The 18113-nt window shown below is 37.1% G+C and overlaps 1 protein-coding gene across 1 annotated transcript; it reads left to right on the top strand.

Moving 5' to 3' along the window:
- Positions 1-17448, top strand: LOC149075774 (uncharacterized). The gene is made up of 8 exons (XM_089243284.1): positions 1-286; positions 4671-4713; positions 7945-8118; positions 11774-11874; positions 12359-12491; positions 14066-14389; positions 14684-14776; positions 17206-17448. Exons 1-8 carry the CDS (start codon positions 140-142, stop codon positions 17289-17291), a joined length of 1101 nt encoding a protein of 366 aa, XP_089099410.1. The 5' UTR covers positions 1-139; the 3' UTR covers positions 17292-17448.
- Positions 17449-18113: the final 665 nt, after the last annotated feature.

Raw genomic sequence — 18113 nt, 5'->3', positions numbered from 1 at the left:
ATTGCGTATCGACGGTGAAATGACCCAGGGTGAGGTGCCTATAAAGGGTATTTCCAGTAGCTCTAACCCAGGTCCACCTGCACTCAACGTAAATGGCCTAACTTGAGAGAGCAAACGGGCCAATTGAGTGCCTGAGATCATGTCACTGGGGTTCTATAATGATAGTTTTTGTTTGTTGATTGCGGTGTTCGTTTGTTATTGTTTGCATTCAACACAGTGTGGTGCCGGCAAGAATTTTTTCTCACAGGATCTGTGTAAAGAAGACGTCGGTGATTGCAGTCCTCAGGTCAGTTCTATTGTTTTTTTTCAGTTAACTTTTATATGCAAAAATCACTGTCGATCATTTTTCTGTAAAACACTGAAAAGAAGCAAATAAATACAAATTAACTTGACTGAGACAGTTATTGTCAATCGCCCATCTTCTTTCTTATGGAAAAAGACCTCATAGTCATAGGTGCAAGAACCTAGGGACTGACACCATTTGAAGGCTCCCGGTTCCCCCCCCCCCCGCCAATAAATTTTGCAGCCCAGAAATTGCTGAAAAACAATGCAGTGCACCTTCCTCTCCAGCGTAGGTGCGTGAGTCCCGTATATACGGGACGACCAAAAACTTCCACCCCCCCCCCCCAATGTTTTCTTCATTTCGGCGCCTCTTTAATTTTTAAAAAAAAATTAAAAATTTCATCTGCATACCCCTAAAGGGCGGAGGGGCTTCAACTCCCTCACAAAATTTATTAGGAGATTGGGAAGACACTTAAATTATCTGAGACCCCCCCCCCCCTCAGGTTCCGGTGCCTATGGTTCCCAAGAAACATGTTTCTAATTAGAAGCGTACGCAGGGAGGTAATTAAAAAAATATATTTTAAAAAGAATTGACAAAGTTGGAAATATCTTGGATTTCTATTCAAACTGATTTCTTTTATATTTGAAATGCTAATTGTCTTTTAAGGTCAGTTAATCAAAATCTTTGTTGTGATTTCCTGTGCTTTTCCTCTTTCCCGTCCGCCTGCATGCCCACTCTCTTAAAGGTATAGGTCTTGCGTATGAACCTGCTCCACGTCGTTGATGTGTATTATTCATTATGGTTCTCTTCCGTTTCTTCATCAATTTTGTTATTGAGAGTGCGATTCAGCATATAATTCGATTATACTTTAACATTTGTTTTCCTAACTTGGGAAAGAAGTCTGTTTTCAGAAGACAGTCCTGCGTACATCAAGCTTCTCCATAATGAAATCACTTCGTTTCTTTAAATATATATATATATATATTTGTAGTTATTATGCATACTTACCAAAACATTTTGGTGAGTTTGATAAATTTCTCTAAATTTATCTCTTTTTACCGGCGATTACGCATAGTACCTAAGTGTCGTTGGTAAATTTAATAAGAGTTAAAAAATTATCACGTTTACCGGCGATTACGCTTAATACCCAAGTGCAACGTCGTTAGTAAACATGATAAATCGCACTATATGATGCTATACATGATAATAATTCATACATGTATTATTATATTGGGCTGCGATCGTAAAATTTTTTGTTATCTTATTTGTTGCTTATATCGAGGTCCGACTATATTCATCACACAACTAGACTCATTTTGGATTTTTTCCCCTTTTATATCAAATTCACCAATTACACCAGGGTATTATGCATAATCGCAGATAAAGGCGATAAAGGGTAAAAAGTGATAAATTTATTAAACTCGCCAAGGTGATTGATAAGTACGCAATACATAATAACCGGTTATTCTGTATAATAACCGATTTATCACATTCACCGTAACATATATTTATTCCTGTAGAGAAAATTGTTCAAGTTCAGCCATGATTCCTTTATAGATTCGAATTCAGTTGTACGAAGATTGTCCCCAAATATGTAGAGGACACGATGTCGGTTCTATGGAAAATTCCCGTACACTTCATTCTGGGGTTCATGTCTTTGAAATCTTTGCTCATGCATAAATAAGTAAATAAGTACAGCTGTAGTATGTATTTCTTGTTGCATTAGGTTGCTTTTTGCTAGAAAACGCAGCGGCTTGTGTTTCTTGCTGAAGGAAAAAACAGGTTTTATGTTTCAACTCTTTTAGTTTCAGTTTTTTTTTTTTTCATAGTACGTACGCAACACAATATTTTATGAAGGTCAGCCGGAATGAAAGGGAATTTCACTTTCGTAACACGCTTCAGTCGAGGCCGTAATCATCATTCGTTTCAAAGAACTTTCGTTTCTCGTTACGTGAACTGCCATATCCGCGGACACCTATTTATGATTGGGTGGTTCTAGTGCGTATCGCGGATAGTAAAAAAACATTTTCCGTGATCTTTCTTATATAGTGTCCCCGGTGTAGGCCCCTATAAAGAATGCAGGAGAAGTAAAAGACAAATGCTTCTATCACGTTTACATGCCATCATGTTTTAGCGCACGAATATATGAACTTTACACAGCGTTTACCTATCCTTTAACACTTTTTTAAAATCTGGCGTTGTTTGTAGATGTGCGTTATTTTTTCTGGGTATATTTTTGAAGAAAAAAAATAAATAAACGTGTTTACGAAAGAATTAAAAATAAAGTCAGAATGATATGTACCAGTGCCGTAACAAGGTAAGTGCACCCGCACAGGGCCCACTTGGAAGGGTGGCCAGAAGACGCCTAAATGCATATTCTTGCACTAATGGCTCGTTACGGCACTGTAATATACTTTTTTTTTTCATACCGAGCAAAACTCAGGTCTATCGCCATAGGCAATTTACTACCTAGCGAGTTGTGCCGGAATTGTAAGTTTGTGTACCTAACAGTCTGAGTGCGTATCTAGTGTTGTGTATGATTTTTCAGTGCTGCTATCTATATCTCAGAAGTGAAGTGAGTGATGTGTAGTGACTGAATATTTGTACTGTTTGTAAGCCTGTTGCTCTCTGTGGCGAGACTTTTTAACGGGGAGATCGGCTCGCATTTGCGCCTCGAAGTTGGGAACCACAGAAAACCAACGTCAGCCGACCACCACTGTGGCGACGGTGGGGCTCGAACCCGCGATGCGAGTCCGTCACTATGACCACTCGGCCACCACAGCGGCACTGTAATATACTGCTTTTTATTTTTTTAATTTTGTTAGAAACAATTGAAGAAGCAACTCAATTAACACAGGCTTCCTAAAAGCCGCTGTGGTGATCGAGTGGTCATAGTGACAGACTCGCATTGCGACGACCCGGGTTCGAACCTCACCACAGTGGTGGTCAGCTGGTTTTCTGTGGTTCCCAACTTCGAGACAAAAATGTCCCGTTTTTGGTAAATCTCCCATCGCCCGAACTGAGGTGGTATGAGTTATACCCCCTCATGTTGCTATGAGCATATTTTTTTTGTCTTTAATTGCAATCTACTACATTTGTATTATCTGGCAATATGTTTAACCAAAAGTTACACAAATTTTGTTGACAAGATTTGGTAAAAAATTTGGAAATGTAAGGAAATACCTATAGAAAGGACAAAATCTAGAAAGTAGAACATTTTACCAAAAAGTAGGACAAGTGGGAACTCTGCTATATACCATCCTAACTATAAGCAGATAAAGGCTCCTTGTTTGGGGGGGGGGGCGGTTCACTGCGTATGTGCGTGCTATACGCAAACTCAGTGTTCACCGTTTGTGAATCTTGTAACCCTATATATATCGCCAGGAAATTTTAAACCAAGTGGAGTTGGGTGAGAAATAAAGGCGCCATCTATCGGCAGTCACCCCAGGTTCAGTTGGTAAAGAAGTTGCCTCTGAATAATGTTCTTTCGTTGGATTCGAACCCATGGATCTTGACGACAACCTTCATAGTGGAAGACGAGCATCTTACCACTGCGCCTGTCGGGCACCACCATACAGTCCCTGACGGAGTAAAAGGAAGTGCGGAGAAAGCGATCTCCCCCTTCCGTGAGCAAAAAAAAATATTCTCTGGGGGATATACCCTCAGGCCACCCGGTTTGTTTCGTCTTCAAGCCAACTGCCAAAGCCTCCTAGATACTAGTACATCTAGGAAGCTTTGCAACTGCTCCCCCTCCACCGCTCAAAAAAAATTTCATTAATCCGTCATCACTGCTTCCACTGCCATGGCACACTTTGGGAATTAGTTTTACTAAAAGGTAAAACTGTTTTAACAAACAGTATATTTGTGTAAATTCACTCAAGTTCTGTGACTATATACGAACTATATATAAAAAATTTTTTTCTCGAAATCGGTATCTTAGTTGGGTTTGTACCAAAGCCTCCAAAAAATTATTAGGCTATAGTTTGTACGCCGATTTTCACGATACATACCGCGCTTGTCTATTGACTGAATCGCATTTTCGGTACATTAAAATTGTTATTGTACCTAAAAATTTCGAGTAGGCATCAAATGTTCTTATTTCTTTCACAAAATGGCTCCACGTATTTGGTAAAGGATACAAAATGCTTTATAAAACAAGCATAAAAAAAAAATGGGGGGGGGGGGCATTTTCCTTCAGTTTCCGGGTTACGCCCTACAAGAACTAAAACGATAGAAACGTCTGATTGTTTTATTGGTTAGCGCGAAATAATCTGTGTGTGTGGTTTTTTTTAACTTTGTGTTAATGGGGTTCGATTGTAATTAGTAATTACATATGTGTACCTGAAACTCTCGACATGTGCTCATATTCTTCATTTTTCTTTTTCAGGTTGGTTCTACAGCAAACACTTGTCAAGTGTACAACAATTCAGGTAACATGAAATTTGAAGTATCAATCTATTTCCTTGAATAGAAACAGACATAATCACATTTGCTTTTTATACAAAGCTCTTTCGAATTTTTATAAAACTTTTTTTCTTCATTTATACAAATACAACGCCACAACAGGCAAAACGCCCAACGAGGTGCTTGAGAAAAAGATGCCCATAAAAATATGGATGTCATATATTTAAAAAGTACAGCAACCCAATTAAAAATGCAAATAACAAAAACTATAAACAATATATACACATGATAAAATATTATACAATGCCCATAAAGAATACTTATGGTTGTCTTATTCTAAGAATGGATAGCTTCTCGATTTACCCCAACATGTTTATCATATTTCTTTTTAAACGTGTCAATTGTGTTACAATTTACTACCTCCGGGGGTAAGCTATTCCATTTATTAACAACCCTATTAGAGAAAAATTCCCTGCGACACCATAACCTTGCATTGTCCAATGCAAGTCGATGCTAGTGTCCCCTTGTAAAAGCAGTCGATTGGCGGTGCACTAAAAGTTCATGGTCCATCCTATCCATCCCATTGAAAATTTTGAACACTTCTTTCATATCTCCTCGACACCTGCGTTTATCCAATGTAAACATATTCAAAAAATGAAGTCTCTCTTCATAACTCAAGATCTGTGTGCCAATACGGACACGCGTAGCTCTTCTCTGCACCCCTTCAACCAAGTCTATGTCCCTCTGTAGGTATAGTCTCCAAAACCTTACAGCATACTCCAGCCCAGGACGAACTAAGCCTCGAAAAATCGGAAGAATGACTTTAGGAGAACGCGAAGAGACCTTTTTGAAAATGAGACCAGGCATTCTATTCGCTTTTTTGACCACCGCTGAACAATGTTCAGAAAACCTAAGGCGCTCGTCAATGAGAATTCCCAAATCTGTGACCCTAGTTGCATCCGGGATAGTGACACCATTCAACTCGAAAGAGAACCGTGGGTTGTTCGAACCAAAATGAGCGACCATGCACTTATCAACGCTGAACGTCATGCTCCATTCATTTGCCCATGCTGCAATCCTGTTTAAGTTGGTCTGGAGCAACTCCCCTATCGCTTTCATTCCCGATTACCCCCATTAGCTTCACATCGTCTGCGAATTTGCTAGTAACCCCATCGATACCCTGATCGAGTTTATCTATAAAAAGTGAAAAAAGTATGGGGCCAAGGACACTTCCCTGAGGAACTCCACTTGTGACGTATGTCCAACCAGAGAATTCCCCGTTCACCATAACTCGTTGCAACCTATCTCTTAACCACGATTCTATTCCCTTTGGGCTGGGCATGGGGGAAAAAATCTTATGCTGGTCTGGTCTGGTCAATTCAGCAAGTTGCCCCCAATTCCAATCTCGTGTACACGCTTCAAGAGTTCGCCATGTTGGACCCGATCGAATGCCTTCTGGAAATCAAGGTAAACAACGTCTACATTTTTGCTCTTACCCAAAGCCTTAGTCACGTGATCATAGAAGCAAAGGAGGTTAGTTACACATGACTTCCCCTTCCTGAACCCATGCTGCTTATCCGACAATACATTATTCTCGTCTATCCACTTCACAAACTGCCTTTTGATGATAATCTCCAAAATTTTCGAGAGGGAGCTCATCAAACTCACTGGACGATAATTTGACACCGCTTCTGTACTACCCTTCTTAAATATCGGAACAACGTTAGCAAGTTTTCAATCTCTTGGGACGATACCCTCAGCAATACTACTTCTGTATATCTGTGCGACTGGCCCCAACAATTCATTAGCACATTCCCTGAGGATCCTGGGATAGATATCATCTGGTCCTGGTGCTTTGCTTGCACATACATTTCTTAGAAGATTTAGGACCTCCACGTCTTCTACTTGAATATCGTTGAGGGTTTTATTACCCCATGCAACACCCGTATATCGAATATCATTATATCCATTAAAAACCGACGCGAAAAAGTCATTGAAAGCACTACACATGCCTACATTGCTCTCTACCCTAGGCCTCCTATCGAGAGGGGACCAACTGTCCCCTTACATCCATTATTGACGTATCGAAAAAATGATTTTGGGTCAGAGCCAATGTTATCTGCCAACCTAGATTCAACTTTCTTTTTACAATCCCTTATCGCTTTCTTCATCAGTCTTCTTTTATCAGTAAACAATGATAGGTCACCTCGTCCACTTTTATACACTCTGAATGCTCGTTTCTTTTCAAGATAAAGGTTCCGCACGCTATCCGTGATCCATAGAGGGTGCGATGTACAAACACGCTTTTTTCGAACAAAGGGTAGGACGTCGTGCAAAACAGAGGGCAGCTTCGTACTAAATTCTTCCCATTGACTTACCACCCCTACTGATTCCAACCGGTCTTTGAAAATTTCCGCTAACCTTCCTCTCAAAACATCAAAGTTAGTTCTCCGAAAACAAGGAACCAGTCTTTCGTTATCAACCTTATCCGAGGAAAAGTTACAGTGAAATCTGACGATATGATGATCACTGGAAGAAAATTCTTCCCCCACCAAAACATGTTCAATTAGATCCTCAGAACTAGTAAGAACTAAATCCAAAATAGCAGTACCCCTAGTGGCTTCTGATACCTGCTGATACAAAACATTTTCGAGCACCAACTTAAGAAAGTCTCTTTCATACTGATTTCCAGATGAAAGGTTCTCCCAATCAATACCTGGGCAATTGAAATCCCCTAGTATGAGAACCCTGTTACGCTTACACATGTAGGAAATTTCATCATGCAATTTGGCAATGTAGTTTTGATCCCTAATCGGTGGATTGTAACAAACCCCAACAATAAGTTTATGACGTCTTTTGTTCAACCCATATGGTTTCAATATCACTTCTCTGCACGTTACACTCTCTAGCCTTCAAACAGGATTTCACGTATATCAACACTCCACCCCCTTTCCTATCATATCTATTTCTCGAACAAGTATCGTATCCTGAGATGTGTAAGAAAGATTCATCCCCATCGTTTGCCCAAGATTCTGTAATGGCTATAAGATCCAAGCCCTCCACAACTATCATAGTTTCTAAAAAAATTTTCTTATTACCCAAGCTCCTCCCATTTATTAACACACATTTTAATCATTACTTGAATACATTGTATTAGTTTCGATAACTTCCAAAAAATGATTTGATTTGACAGTATGTATTTGAATTTCTAATGAGAAAAATCAATCGAGGTAATTTCCCCACTGATTAACTTTCAGCAAGCTTCGACTTTGATATCGACGACGAATGGACTGCATTTCCCGTAACATATCCGTTATATGAAAAAGATGCAAATTTCCAAGTGTCTGTGTTACCATATGAAAGAAAGTATGATCCTGAACAAACACACCATGAATCTGCGATAAACATATCATTGATATCACGTTCGACAGGTAAATTTTTTTTCTTTAATTGTCCTTATTAATTTTCAGTTTCTTTCGATTCTCTAAACCAGCGGTTCTCAACCGTTTTTGACACGCGGAGCCCGCAGGCCTGTTTCTTTTATTTTTCAAATTAAGTGGTTTATTTTAATTTCCTCGAGCACACGTGGAGCCGAGATGTGCGTGGAGCCCCAAGGGCTCCACGGAGCGTCTCCGGTTGAGAACCACTGATTAAACTTGAATATTTTACACCTACATATTGTAGCTTTGAAATTTCTTATCAGCTCCCGAAAAAATCTGCGATTTATTTTTCACGTTATCCCTTAATTGTGGGTGACCATATTAAATCGCGAAAAATACGTCGGTAAATTAAGATCCTAAACATACAGCAATAGTACAGGGCATTGCTAATTCTAACCAAAAAAAGACGCCAAACGTTCGAAATTTGTAAATTGATTGCCAAAAAGTTTTCAATGGACGGAAACAAAAGCTTTTGTCCAGGGGCGGTGCAACACGTTCGGCCGCATGGGCTTCCAAGTCAGAGCTACAAGATCGAGAAAAAATAGAAAGTAATAATAATAAGAGGAAAATTTCTACCCAATCCGAGGTGAATGAGCCGGGGGGGGGGGTGGCAAGACTTTTATTAATGCAAAAGTCACACGCAATCCGTTCTAAAAAATATTTAATTTTTAAAATGCTATCAAGAAATAAATTTAAAAAAAAATGTATAGTTCAAATAAGACAACATTTGTTGATACAAAAACAGCGTTTGTTTCAAAATGTAACAACATGCATTGAAATTGTGGGATTTTTGCGTGAATGCAAGCGTGGGAATTTTGCATGAGTGGGAACTTGTATAGAATATTTTTGGTTATTCACAAGATTATTTGGAGGACTATTTATTGTCACTTTTACCTTTGTAATAAAACTAAGCCCATATTGACTATTGTCTTTCTCTCCCCTCCCCCCCCCCCTCAAAAAAACAAAAAACATTAAAAATTAAAGCTTTGTAGTAAAGTGCTTCCTTCCGTGAATGACAGAACTTAGGCCCCTTTCACACGGAGCGGATGCGGGTCCGGAAGAAGTTTTAACAATTGGAATATACTGCGCCTTTCAGACGAGCCGAAAAATCTCCGCACCTAGGAAATGTTCATGCGGGTCCGGACGTCGTCCGCATGTGTCAAAACCTAAGTGCGGGCTCCGCATCCGCACATAGAAGTTTTGACAATAGGTTTATTCGGAGCTATTCAGACGATGCGGATGCGGAGCGAATTCGTCCGCATCTTTGGGTACTTTTTGAAGGTGATTTTTCACGGATTTTTTTTTAATTATTTGCCATAATGATAAAATGACCATCATAAAACACCATATGATGGTCCCTGCTCATTAATATAATGTACCTACATACGTCTATCCCTTTGTTTCGTTCTGAGATTGAGATATAGCAACTTTAACTGCCTTTTGTCCATACTTTACAATTTTATACAATAAAACCTGCCAACAAGGGCCACTGACGGAACAAAAATGATAAGCCGTTCTGTTCATTACGAATATTTAATTGACTACATACTTTAATAACTTTCAAATTTAATTTAAAAATTTTAATTTTTTTCTTTTTAAATTTTTAAAATTATTTAAAAATATCTGAAATATTATTTTAAATATTTGTTATTTTTTTAAATTTTTAATCTGTTAATTTTTTTAAACTTTAAAAAAAATACTTTTATTAAACAACGTTATCCACGTACGGTGTTCACTCAGGGCCGGATTAAGTCGTTTGAAGACTTGAATATTTTTGGTGGTTCCCCCGATACCTACAAGTTTATTTTACACGATATTCAGTCTATAAACTTAAAAAATGAAATTTTATATTTAAGAAGTGACTAATCTAAGGATGGGATCTCACTATAAAAGGTTTATGAAAGTTATTTTATAAAACTTGAAAAAAAGCAACTAATAAATTTATCGGTTGCATTTGCTCTAATGCAACCGATAAATTTATTAGTTGCTTTTTTTTAAATAATTGTTATAAAATTTTTATAGTGTAATCCGGCCGGGATTATACTATAAAGTTTTATAAAAGAACTTTTATGAAAGTTGAAAAATTCAACCAATAGGCGCATCGGTTGCATTCCAGAAAATGCAACCGGTGCACACACACGCACACACATGTTGCATTCAAAAAATTCAACCAATAAGATAATATTGGTTGAATTTTTCACGTTTTATCAAAGAGCTTTTACAAAACTTTTATAGTGTAATCCCGGCCTAATGCTGATATTACACTATAAAACTTGAAAAATGTAATCAATAAACACATCTGTTACATTCGAGCGAACTTAACTGATCGGCCTATCAGTTGCATTTTTCAAGTTTTATAAACTAACTTTTATAAAACTTTTATACTGTAATCCCGGCCTAAGACAGAATTGTGATGTGAATATTTCTAAGCACAGACATTTTGAACGTCCCCACCCCTCCCCTTTTTTTCTACTTGCAAATTCTTTGATATCTCCTGAATTTTTTTTTTAGGAACATATTAGTTTTTGATGTTTTTGGATTGGATTTTTCGAACATTGGATGTTTTTGGAATTTTTCTTTCGTATTTTTCCGGAAAGACAGATTTGTTTTCAAAATCTTTTGAAAATATTTGAAGACATTTTCTCCCATCGACTACTTGTGAGGATCGGAATGAAGACATCTTTATTCCCATATTCTATGTGGCTCTAGACTAAACCACCAAAGAATACCTCTAGGCTGCATATGGGCACTGAATCAGGGGTGAAGGAGAAAAACAGTTACAAAAATTGCGAAAAAATAGTTTTTATGCACGAATTTCAACCTAAAGATGCGGGCGAAACACCCGCATCTTCAGTGCTCGTGTGAAAGGGTATGCGGACCCGCTTCCGCATCCGCTCCGTGTGAAAGGGGCCTTATCCGCAAGAGATTTATTTAAAAAAACAAAAATGGTGGTCATTTGTCAAAGAAGTTACTGATAAGGAATCTGTGTGTGTGTGTCTAGAGCAGTGTTTACAAAAGTGGGCAATATCGCCCCCCTGGGAGCAATAGAAAGGTCCAGAGGGTGCTACGGGTATAATATAGGATCCTATGGTTTGACTTGAGTTGTGGAGGGAGGCGATGATTAAAATAAGATTCTGAAGAAGTGGGAGATGGAACAAAAAGCAGTTTCCCAACCTTTTTTGTCGCATCGTCCCCTTCCTCATAATTTTTTTCTCCCATCGCCCCCAACACAATCTAACCCATAGGATCCTATGTTATACCCGTAGCTTCTACCGCCGCCCCTGGAACATTCCATCGCCCTCAAGGGGGCATAATGCCGACGTTGGGAATCACTGGTCTACACTAAAAATGAACGATGTCTAAGGACAACTATAGATGTTTAAAGGTAAACTAATTTAAAATTAAAAATATTCAATAAGAAATTTAGGATTTTTTTCGATGTTTACTTTAAAAGTATCATAATCTGGCCCGAAGGCCCCCTTCACCCCCTGCGTACTCCAGTGTTAACAGGAAGAGTAACAGAAAAAAAAAATTTCGGATATAAGAATCAACCGCTCATGAGAATCAAAGTGACTGAACAAAATATAATTCTTATAAGCGGCGGCTACTGTAAATTTCCTAAATCCATCTTTTATATTTTGTTTAGAAATAAATGGATTCTACATTGAAGTTGGCGACCCCACAGCCAACCGAACAGTTTACAGGATCTTCGATTTTAGTAAAGCTGCACGCATCGAAAGGAAAAAAGTATTTTCTTTGATTATATTATTTTCATTTTTTTTTTATTTTACGTTATTTTCTCCTAATTACTTCGTCTGTTTTATATTAAAATTTTCAAAAAAAAAATTTCTAGGTGGTGGGAAAATCTTTTGAAATTTCTATTCAGTTGTTCGATTAATCGAAATTTTAGTCAAGTTATTTTTAAATGACGTATGACCTTTATTACAAACGTAGTATTTGGTAACCATATATGATTTACCCAGTGCGCACTAAATTTAACCATTGTGCTATATATGTAGGACAGAAGCTTCAAATGGGCATGGCGCAACTGTAAAATAACACCAAACATCTTTGAAAAAAAAAAAAAAATTTCGATATATTTGGAAAATTTTGATTTTTTAATTTTTTTATACTTTATTTTTCGCCACAATGTCGGGAATAATATTCGATTTGTTTTTACATTTTTTGGATGGTAATTACAGTAACATTTTCTATTTGAATATCTTTGAAGGTTTCTTTATATTATGACTGCCTTCATTCGTTGGGTGAAGCAGGAATCTACTCATTTGTGATCACAGCAAAAGCTCTTCCTTTGAATGAAGTACTTCAGTATTTAATGTACTTGCCAAATGTTTCAGCGATAGGTGAGTCTATTGGATGTATTCAATGATTGATGATATAAGAAACGATGTTTTTCTTTCTAGTCACATCAGGGCCGCTACTAGGGGAGTGCAGGCGGGTCTCGTGCCCCGGGAGCTACACCCGAGGGGGGCGCAAATTTCATCCTGTAACCTCTCCTTCAACATTATAAGGGGGCGTCAAAATGCACGCTTGCCCCGGGTAATCAAGCATCTAGTTGCGGCCCTGAGTCACATGATAACCAAACTATTGAAGCCCCAACCACTGGTTCAACAGGCTTGGGTTTAAATCCTACGAGTGACAAGGGAGAAAAATAACCATTTCCAATTTGCGTCATCCAATTTCTGCTCTGGATAAAATGACAAACAATATTTTTTTTTTCAAGAAGGAATTGTAGAATATACTAAAACGAAAGATGTGAACCAAAAAAAATTCCCCAACTCGTACTTAGAAAATAAAAAGGCCTAAGCTAGGCAGGGAAGCTGACCTATGACCTTGTGAGCCATGTTTTTTATAACTAAATTATGAGAAACTCGATGGCTTTTCTTGTTGCTTATTCGAGCGAATGTAAACAGTAGGCTTATTGGTTTTTTTAAAGTTTTGTAAACGTTCTTTTATCAAACTTTTATAGCGTGATAATACCCCGGCCTAAATGAACAAAAAGAATCAGGGTGGATTGGGTAGGAACGTACGCAAGGCCTTTCTTTGAAGGCGGACCACAGATGTTTGTTATCTTTTTTCTGTGTTGAACGCACATTGGATAGAGACAGGGAAGGCACACGAAATATCTTGAATCGAAAGAAACTGAACATTTCAATACACACGTTCTTGTAATATTTTCTCAATTTTTGATTGCCTACTGGAAGAGCTGTCTTAACTCATGGGACAACCTGGCCCTGGCCCCAGGGTTCCAAATGCATGCACAGTTATGAATACTGCCATATGACTTACTTGTGGTGGCCCGCGGGCTTCATAGAAAGTTAAAATTTTGTCCTCAATGTCTGTGTGAAAGGTTGAAGATCTCTGCCCTAAGCAATGGCCGGATGGGCTCATGCATTAAGATGGGTGGGTCAAAATGGCAGCTTCTTGTAGGTTAGGAACTGGAATGTTCACAATAATTCACTGTGTCGTTCAAATGCAGCAGTTTTCGTTAACAATAGGTTACACATTTCGCTGTGAAATACACTTAATTGGTCCCTTTTTGAACCAATCCAATTTGGCCAAATGTGTCTGTGATACTTCCTAAAATTAAACGATACTTGAGAGTATGAATTTGACACAAAGAAATTCAGGGCAACACGAAGGCTCTCTTCAAAAGAATTAAAAGCAGTAACAGAAAAGCTGAAATCAGCGCATTGTTTTAAGGATATCACTTTAAAAGTGATTGAAACCAATGAGGTGAAAACTCAGTTCAAATCATCTTTTAAAAAGTGTCGATTCAAAAACTTTTAGTGACTTCACCTAACATAGAAAACAATTTTAAAACAATTTTTTGTATGCATAATTTTTCTTACATGTGATTGCAATGTCCACACAAATTTGCTTTCTTAGGTTTAATTAATTAATAACTCCATTGCAGAGCCAGAAGATGTATGCACATGGAAACCTCTGATATTGGTGTTCCTGTCAAGTTTGGAAACTAAAAAAGTATCTGTGCATTTTTCAAAAGCACCACTGTTTTATGGTGTACAAAAATATGAGGTATCTCTGGTATCAGAGGATAATGGAATTAGCATTGTTTCACAAAAATCATTGGAACATGAATCAGACAATGAAACACTGCACACTGAATTCCAGGATGTAGACATTGGGTATTATCATGTTCATATCACAATCTACACTTTGAAGGATCGTTGTGAAAGTGTTCATACAAATGGTTTCTACGTTTCATCAGAACGAGTTGGTAAGTATTTGTATAATTATTTTGTATGTATCAAGTGCATTGATGAGTTGCATGAATCAACAAAAAATAAAAAATGATTTCAAAGAATGATATAGATTTTTATAACATCAGAAAATTAAAGAAAAAATTCCAATAGTTCATTATTATATTCAGCATTAACCTTGAATTGAATGGCTAACAGCGAAATTATTAGCAAAATTGAAATTTTTGGGCTCTTGTCTGTTTTATTCTTAAGAGCGTTTTGCATGTATTTTGAGTTATTAAAGTTCCTCATCATTACATTAATAATTTCAGATACCAACATGGGCCATGTGCTGGGAATAATTTTTTTCGCCATAGTCTTTGTGATTGGGATCGCATTATTGCTTCGTTGGTCATTCAAACTAGGTGAGTTCACAAATTATCATTCCATCCTGATCAAATTTGATTACCAATCAACTGTTATACTGTATATGTCTTATCAAATGTTACGGTATGCTTCACTTGGCTTCGTTATTGCTCATACTCTTTCAAATTTACTCTCTGCAGTAATATTTCTAACACATGTGCAGTTTCTTGAATGCAATATAGTGGAAATACATAAAAGCTTCTTTTACAGCCTTGCTATGAATCATAGTTTTATGATGAACATTTATGATCACTAGAGCCATGATTTTTATGACCTAAAAAACTAAAAATACATCTTATGATAAAATATAAAGCAGAAAAAAAATGACCAGATTTTCTTTTTTATTTCAGTTATCATTAATTTTAGCATAAAAATGTGAAAATGAGGAGTATTGACGTAATTTATATCATTAAAAAAAAATTGTTGCCTAGACTAATTCTTCAGTTTACAAACTGCCACAAAGCTATAGAGAGAAATGGCGTCACTCTTCACTGTTCATACAAAGTACAAAAGCCTGGATAACCAATCAGAGATGAAGATTAAATTCAGAAGGAAAATTCACATTTGTGGAGAATCAAACCACCAACCTTTCACTCGCTGGGCAAGTGCTCTACCATTGAGTTACAGAGGACAGATATTTTCTTTCCTTAGAGCATATGTATGGATGTTGAAAGGGCTGCACATGGACAGCCTCCTAGCTCAGATAATAGCTCTTACGATGTTAACCCCCAGATGGCAACATGCAGAACTTCATCACCGCTTGGCTTTCCAGGCTTTTGTACTTCATATTAACACAGCAGAGGGTAACATAGTTTCTCTCCCTATATGTTGTCATCTGGGGACTAACGTTGCAAGAGCTAGGAGGCTGTCCATGTGCAGTACCGTTTAGCATTCATACATATGTTCTAAGGAAAGAAAATATGTCTGTGTTGCTCAATGGTAGAATGGTCGAGCACTCGCCTGGACAGTGAGAGGTAGGTAGTTTAATTCCCCACAGAGGAATGTGAATTTCCTTTCCGAACTTCATCTCTGCTTGGTTACCCAGTCTTTCATATTTTGTATGGGAATTGACAGAAATATTATCACATAAACAGTAAGTAACACAGGTGGACTCAATGTGGGAACTTGCTTAGGAACTTACAGGTCGGTTGATGCTCCTTCTTTAACTAAGAAAATTTTATTATCGCATAGGCGAGAGGGTAGAGATGGACTATATTGCTAAGTTCAAAGAGCCTGTATTTCTTTATGTATGACTTTGTCCAAAGAAAATAATGAACAATGTGAAGATATTCAGGACTTTTATCTATATGGCCTGCCAAGAATCAATTGGATGATGAATCAATTTACAGCCACATTATTATTGTGAGGTTGGAGGACAGTGGAAAGGGTCTTGGATAGACCACCAGCCAACCTTGGGGACAAGACCCACAACAGGTCTAGTGCTGAACATTTTATCTCCAGCTTGAATGAATAGGAATTAGTAACATCACTAAGATGAATGTACAAATGTTCTGACTACTAAGATTACTCTCATTTTCATCTCAATCAGGTGTAAGTCTTTCAGAAAAAAATCAATTTAACATTGAACATTATTCTGCATATTTCACAATTTCCAAACAATATGAATTAAAATATCTAAAAATCATGAAAAAATGAAAAATGCTCTATCGTGTAAATATACCAAAATATGCAAAATCATAAAAAGTATGCAGTCGTGAAACTTTTAGTCCTAATGATCACCTTTTTCAATCTCTGTGCCATTCTAGTTTTGATAATTGAACATTATAATGCACACAATCTGAAATGCATATTCTACTCAGCACATCTGTTTAACACTGACAATGATGGAAAATAGGTTGAACAATATTATTTCTCACAGCTTATGGGAATATGAAGTCAGACTAGCACAGAGCTTGACAAATTGGGGAAAAAACAATAAGCGCCCGCCAAATTTCTTAGTAGCTGAACACAGGGCTGTCTTGAGGGTAACATGGGGGCCCCCGGGTCAAGTGATTTTTTTGAGGCCCTACAGGGCAGTCTCAAAAATTTCAACTAGATCTAATTTTTGTGAGGTCCCCTATTCTCTTGAGGTGCCTGAGTGGGCCCATGCCTTAAGACGGCACTGGCTGAACATGGTTTCTCCCCTCGAGAAAAATAATGAATATTTTTTTCACTTTTCCTAGATTTATGACCCAATTCTGTGCTGGAAGACACACTGCCATTAAATCAGAAAATTTTACATGTAGAAAACTTTGTGTGCCAATCTAGTTATCACATTGACTTGGTATAACTGGGATTTGTCAAGAACTGAACTAGCGTTAAATATGATAGATTTTCAATAACATGTAGAGGATATTCCATAGTAAAGTTTACTTGTGAAAAAATTCAAAACTCAAATTTTTTTCTACTCCATATATCTCACACATAGGGTCTGATGGTGAAGGATTTCTGAGTAGGTGTAAAGGATGGCCATTAAACAGATTTCGAAGATTTACTGAAGATTCATCTGTATAAAAAATGCATGTATCTCATACCAATTTATTGAATCTCAAAGTTTCTTCAACATTGTATTGTTTTCTTCACATCATTTTCTATTTTCCAAAATTCATGGAACATGAATGTTCATGTCAACATCATTGCCGATAAATTTTTTTATGGATTGAGTCACAAATTTTATTTGTCTTGCATATATGTCAAAATTTAAATTTTGTTCTAAGTAGCTTATGTTAAAAATGACTGATTATTTGAAACTTGCTCTTTGAAAGTGACATAATTGTAGTATGATTAACACTGTACTAATCATCACCAATCATTGGCGCCCTAAGAGTGGAAGAGCTTGGGCAATTTTGCCCATTGCTCAATACTATACAAAACAAAATACTTCAACTGACAAGGTTTTTGTTGCTATTGTCCACCAAAACATTTTCGCAAGATAAAGAGGGGGAAACATTGAGAACAAAATGAAGTCTTACTAATGACAATTCTTTGCTGAGAGAAAGTCTTTTCTCAAATATCATATTTACCAAAATAACTCTTACATGGACATCAATGCATATGCATCATTTTTCCAGGATGAAACTTAATTTCCATTTAAATACTGATTATTTGCATTTTACAGGCAAATATTTGTTAAAAATGTTTGCTAAATTGTTTTCAAAACAAAAAATAAACATACACACTGCATCACAGTGTAAGTGCAGCAAACCTAAAATATGATGTTTATACTATACAGTGGTACTTACATTGTATAAACATTGTATATGATGTTTATACAATGTAAGTACCACTGTACATAGGTTTAGAAAAAAAAGGTATAGTAAACAGTCCGACTTACAT

Source organism: Pholcus phalangioides, unplaced genomic scaffold (genome assembly GCF_987345545.1).
Source record: "Pholcus phalangioides strain wild (caught in Gottingen) unplaced genomic scaffold, Ppha-v1.0 ptg000015l_1, whole genome shotgun sequence".
Lineage (NCBI taxonomy): Eukaryota > Metazoa > Arthropoda > Arachnida > Araneae > Pholcidae > Pholcus > Pholcus phalangioides.
The sequence above is the reverse complement of the archived record's forward strand: the minus strand, read 5'-3'. Positions and strand labels throughout refer to the sequence as shown.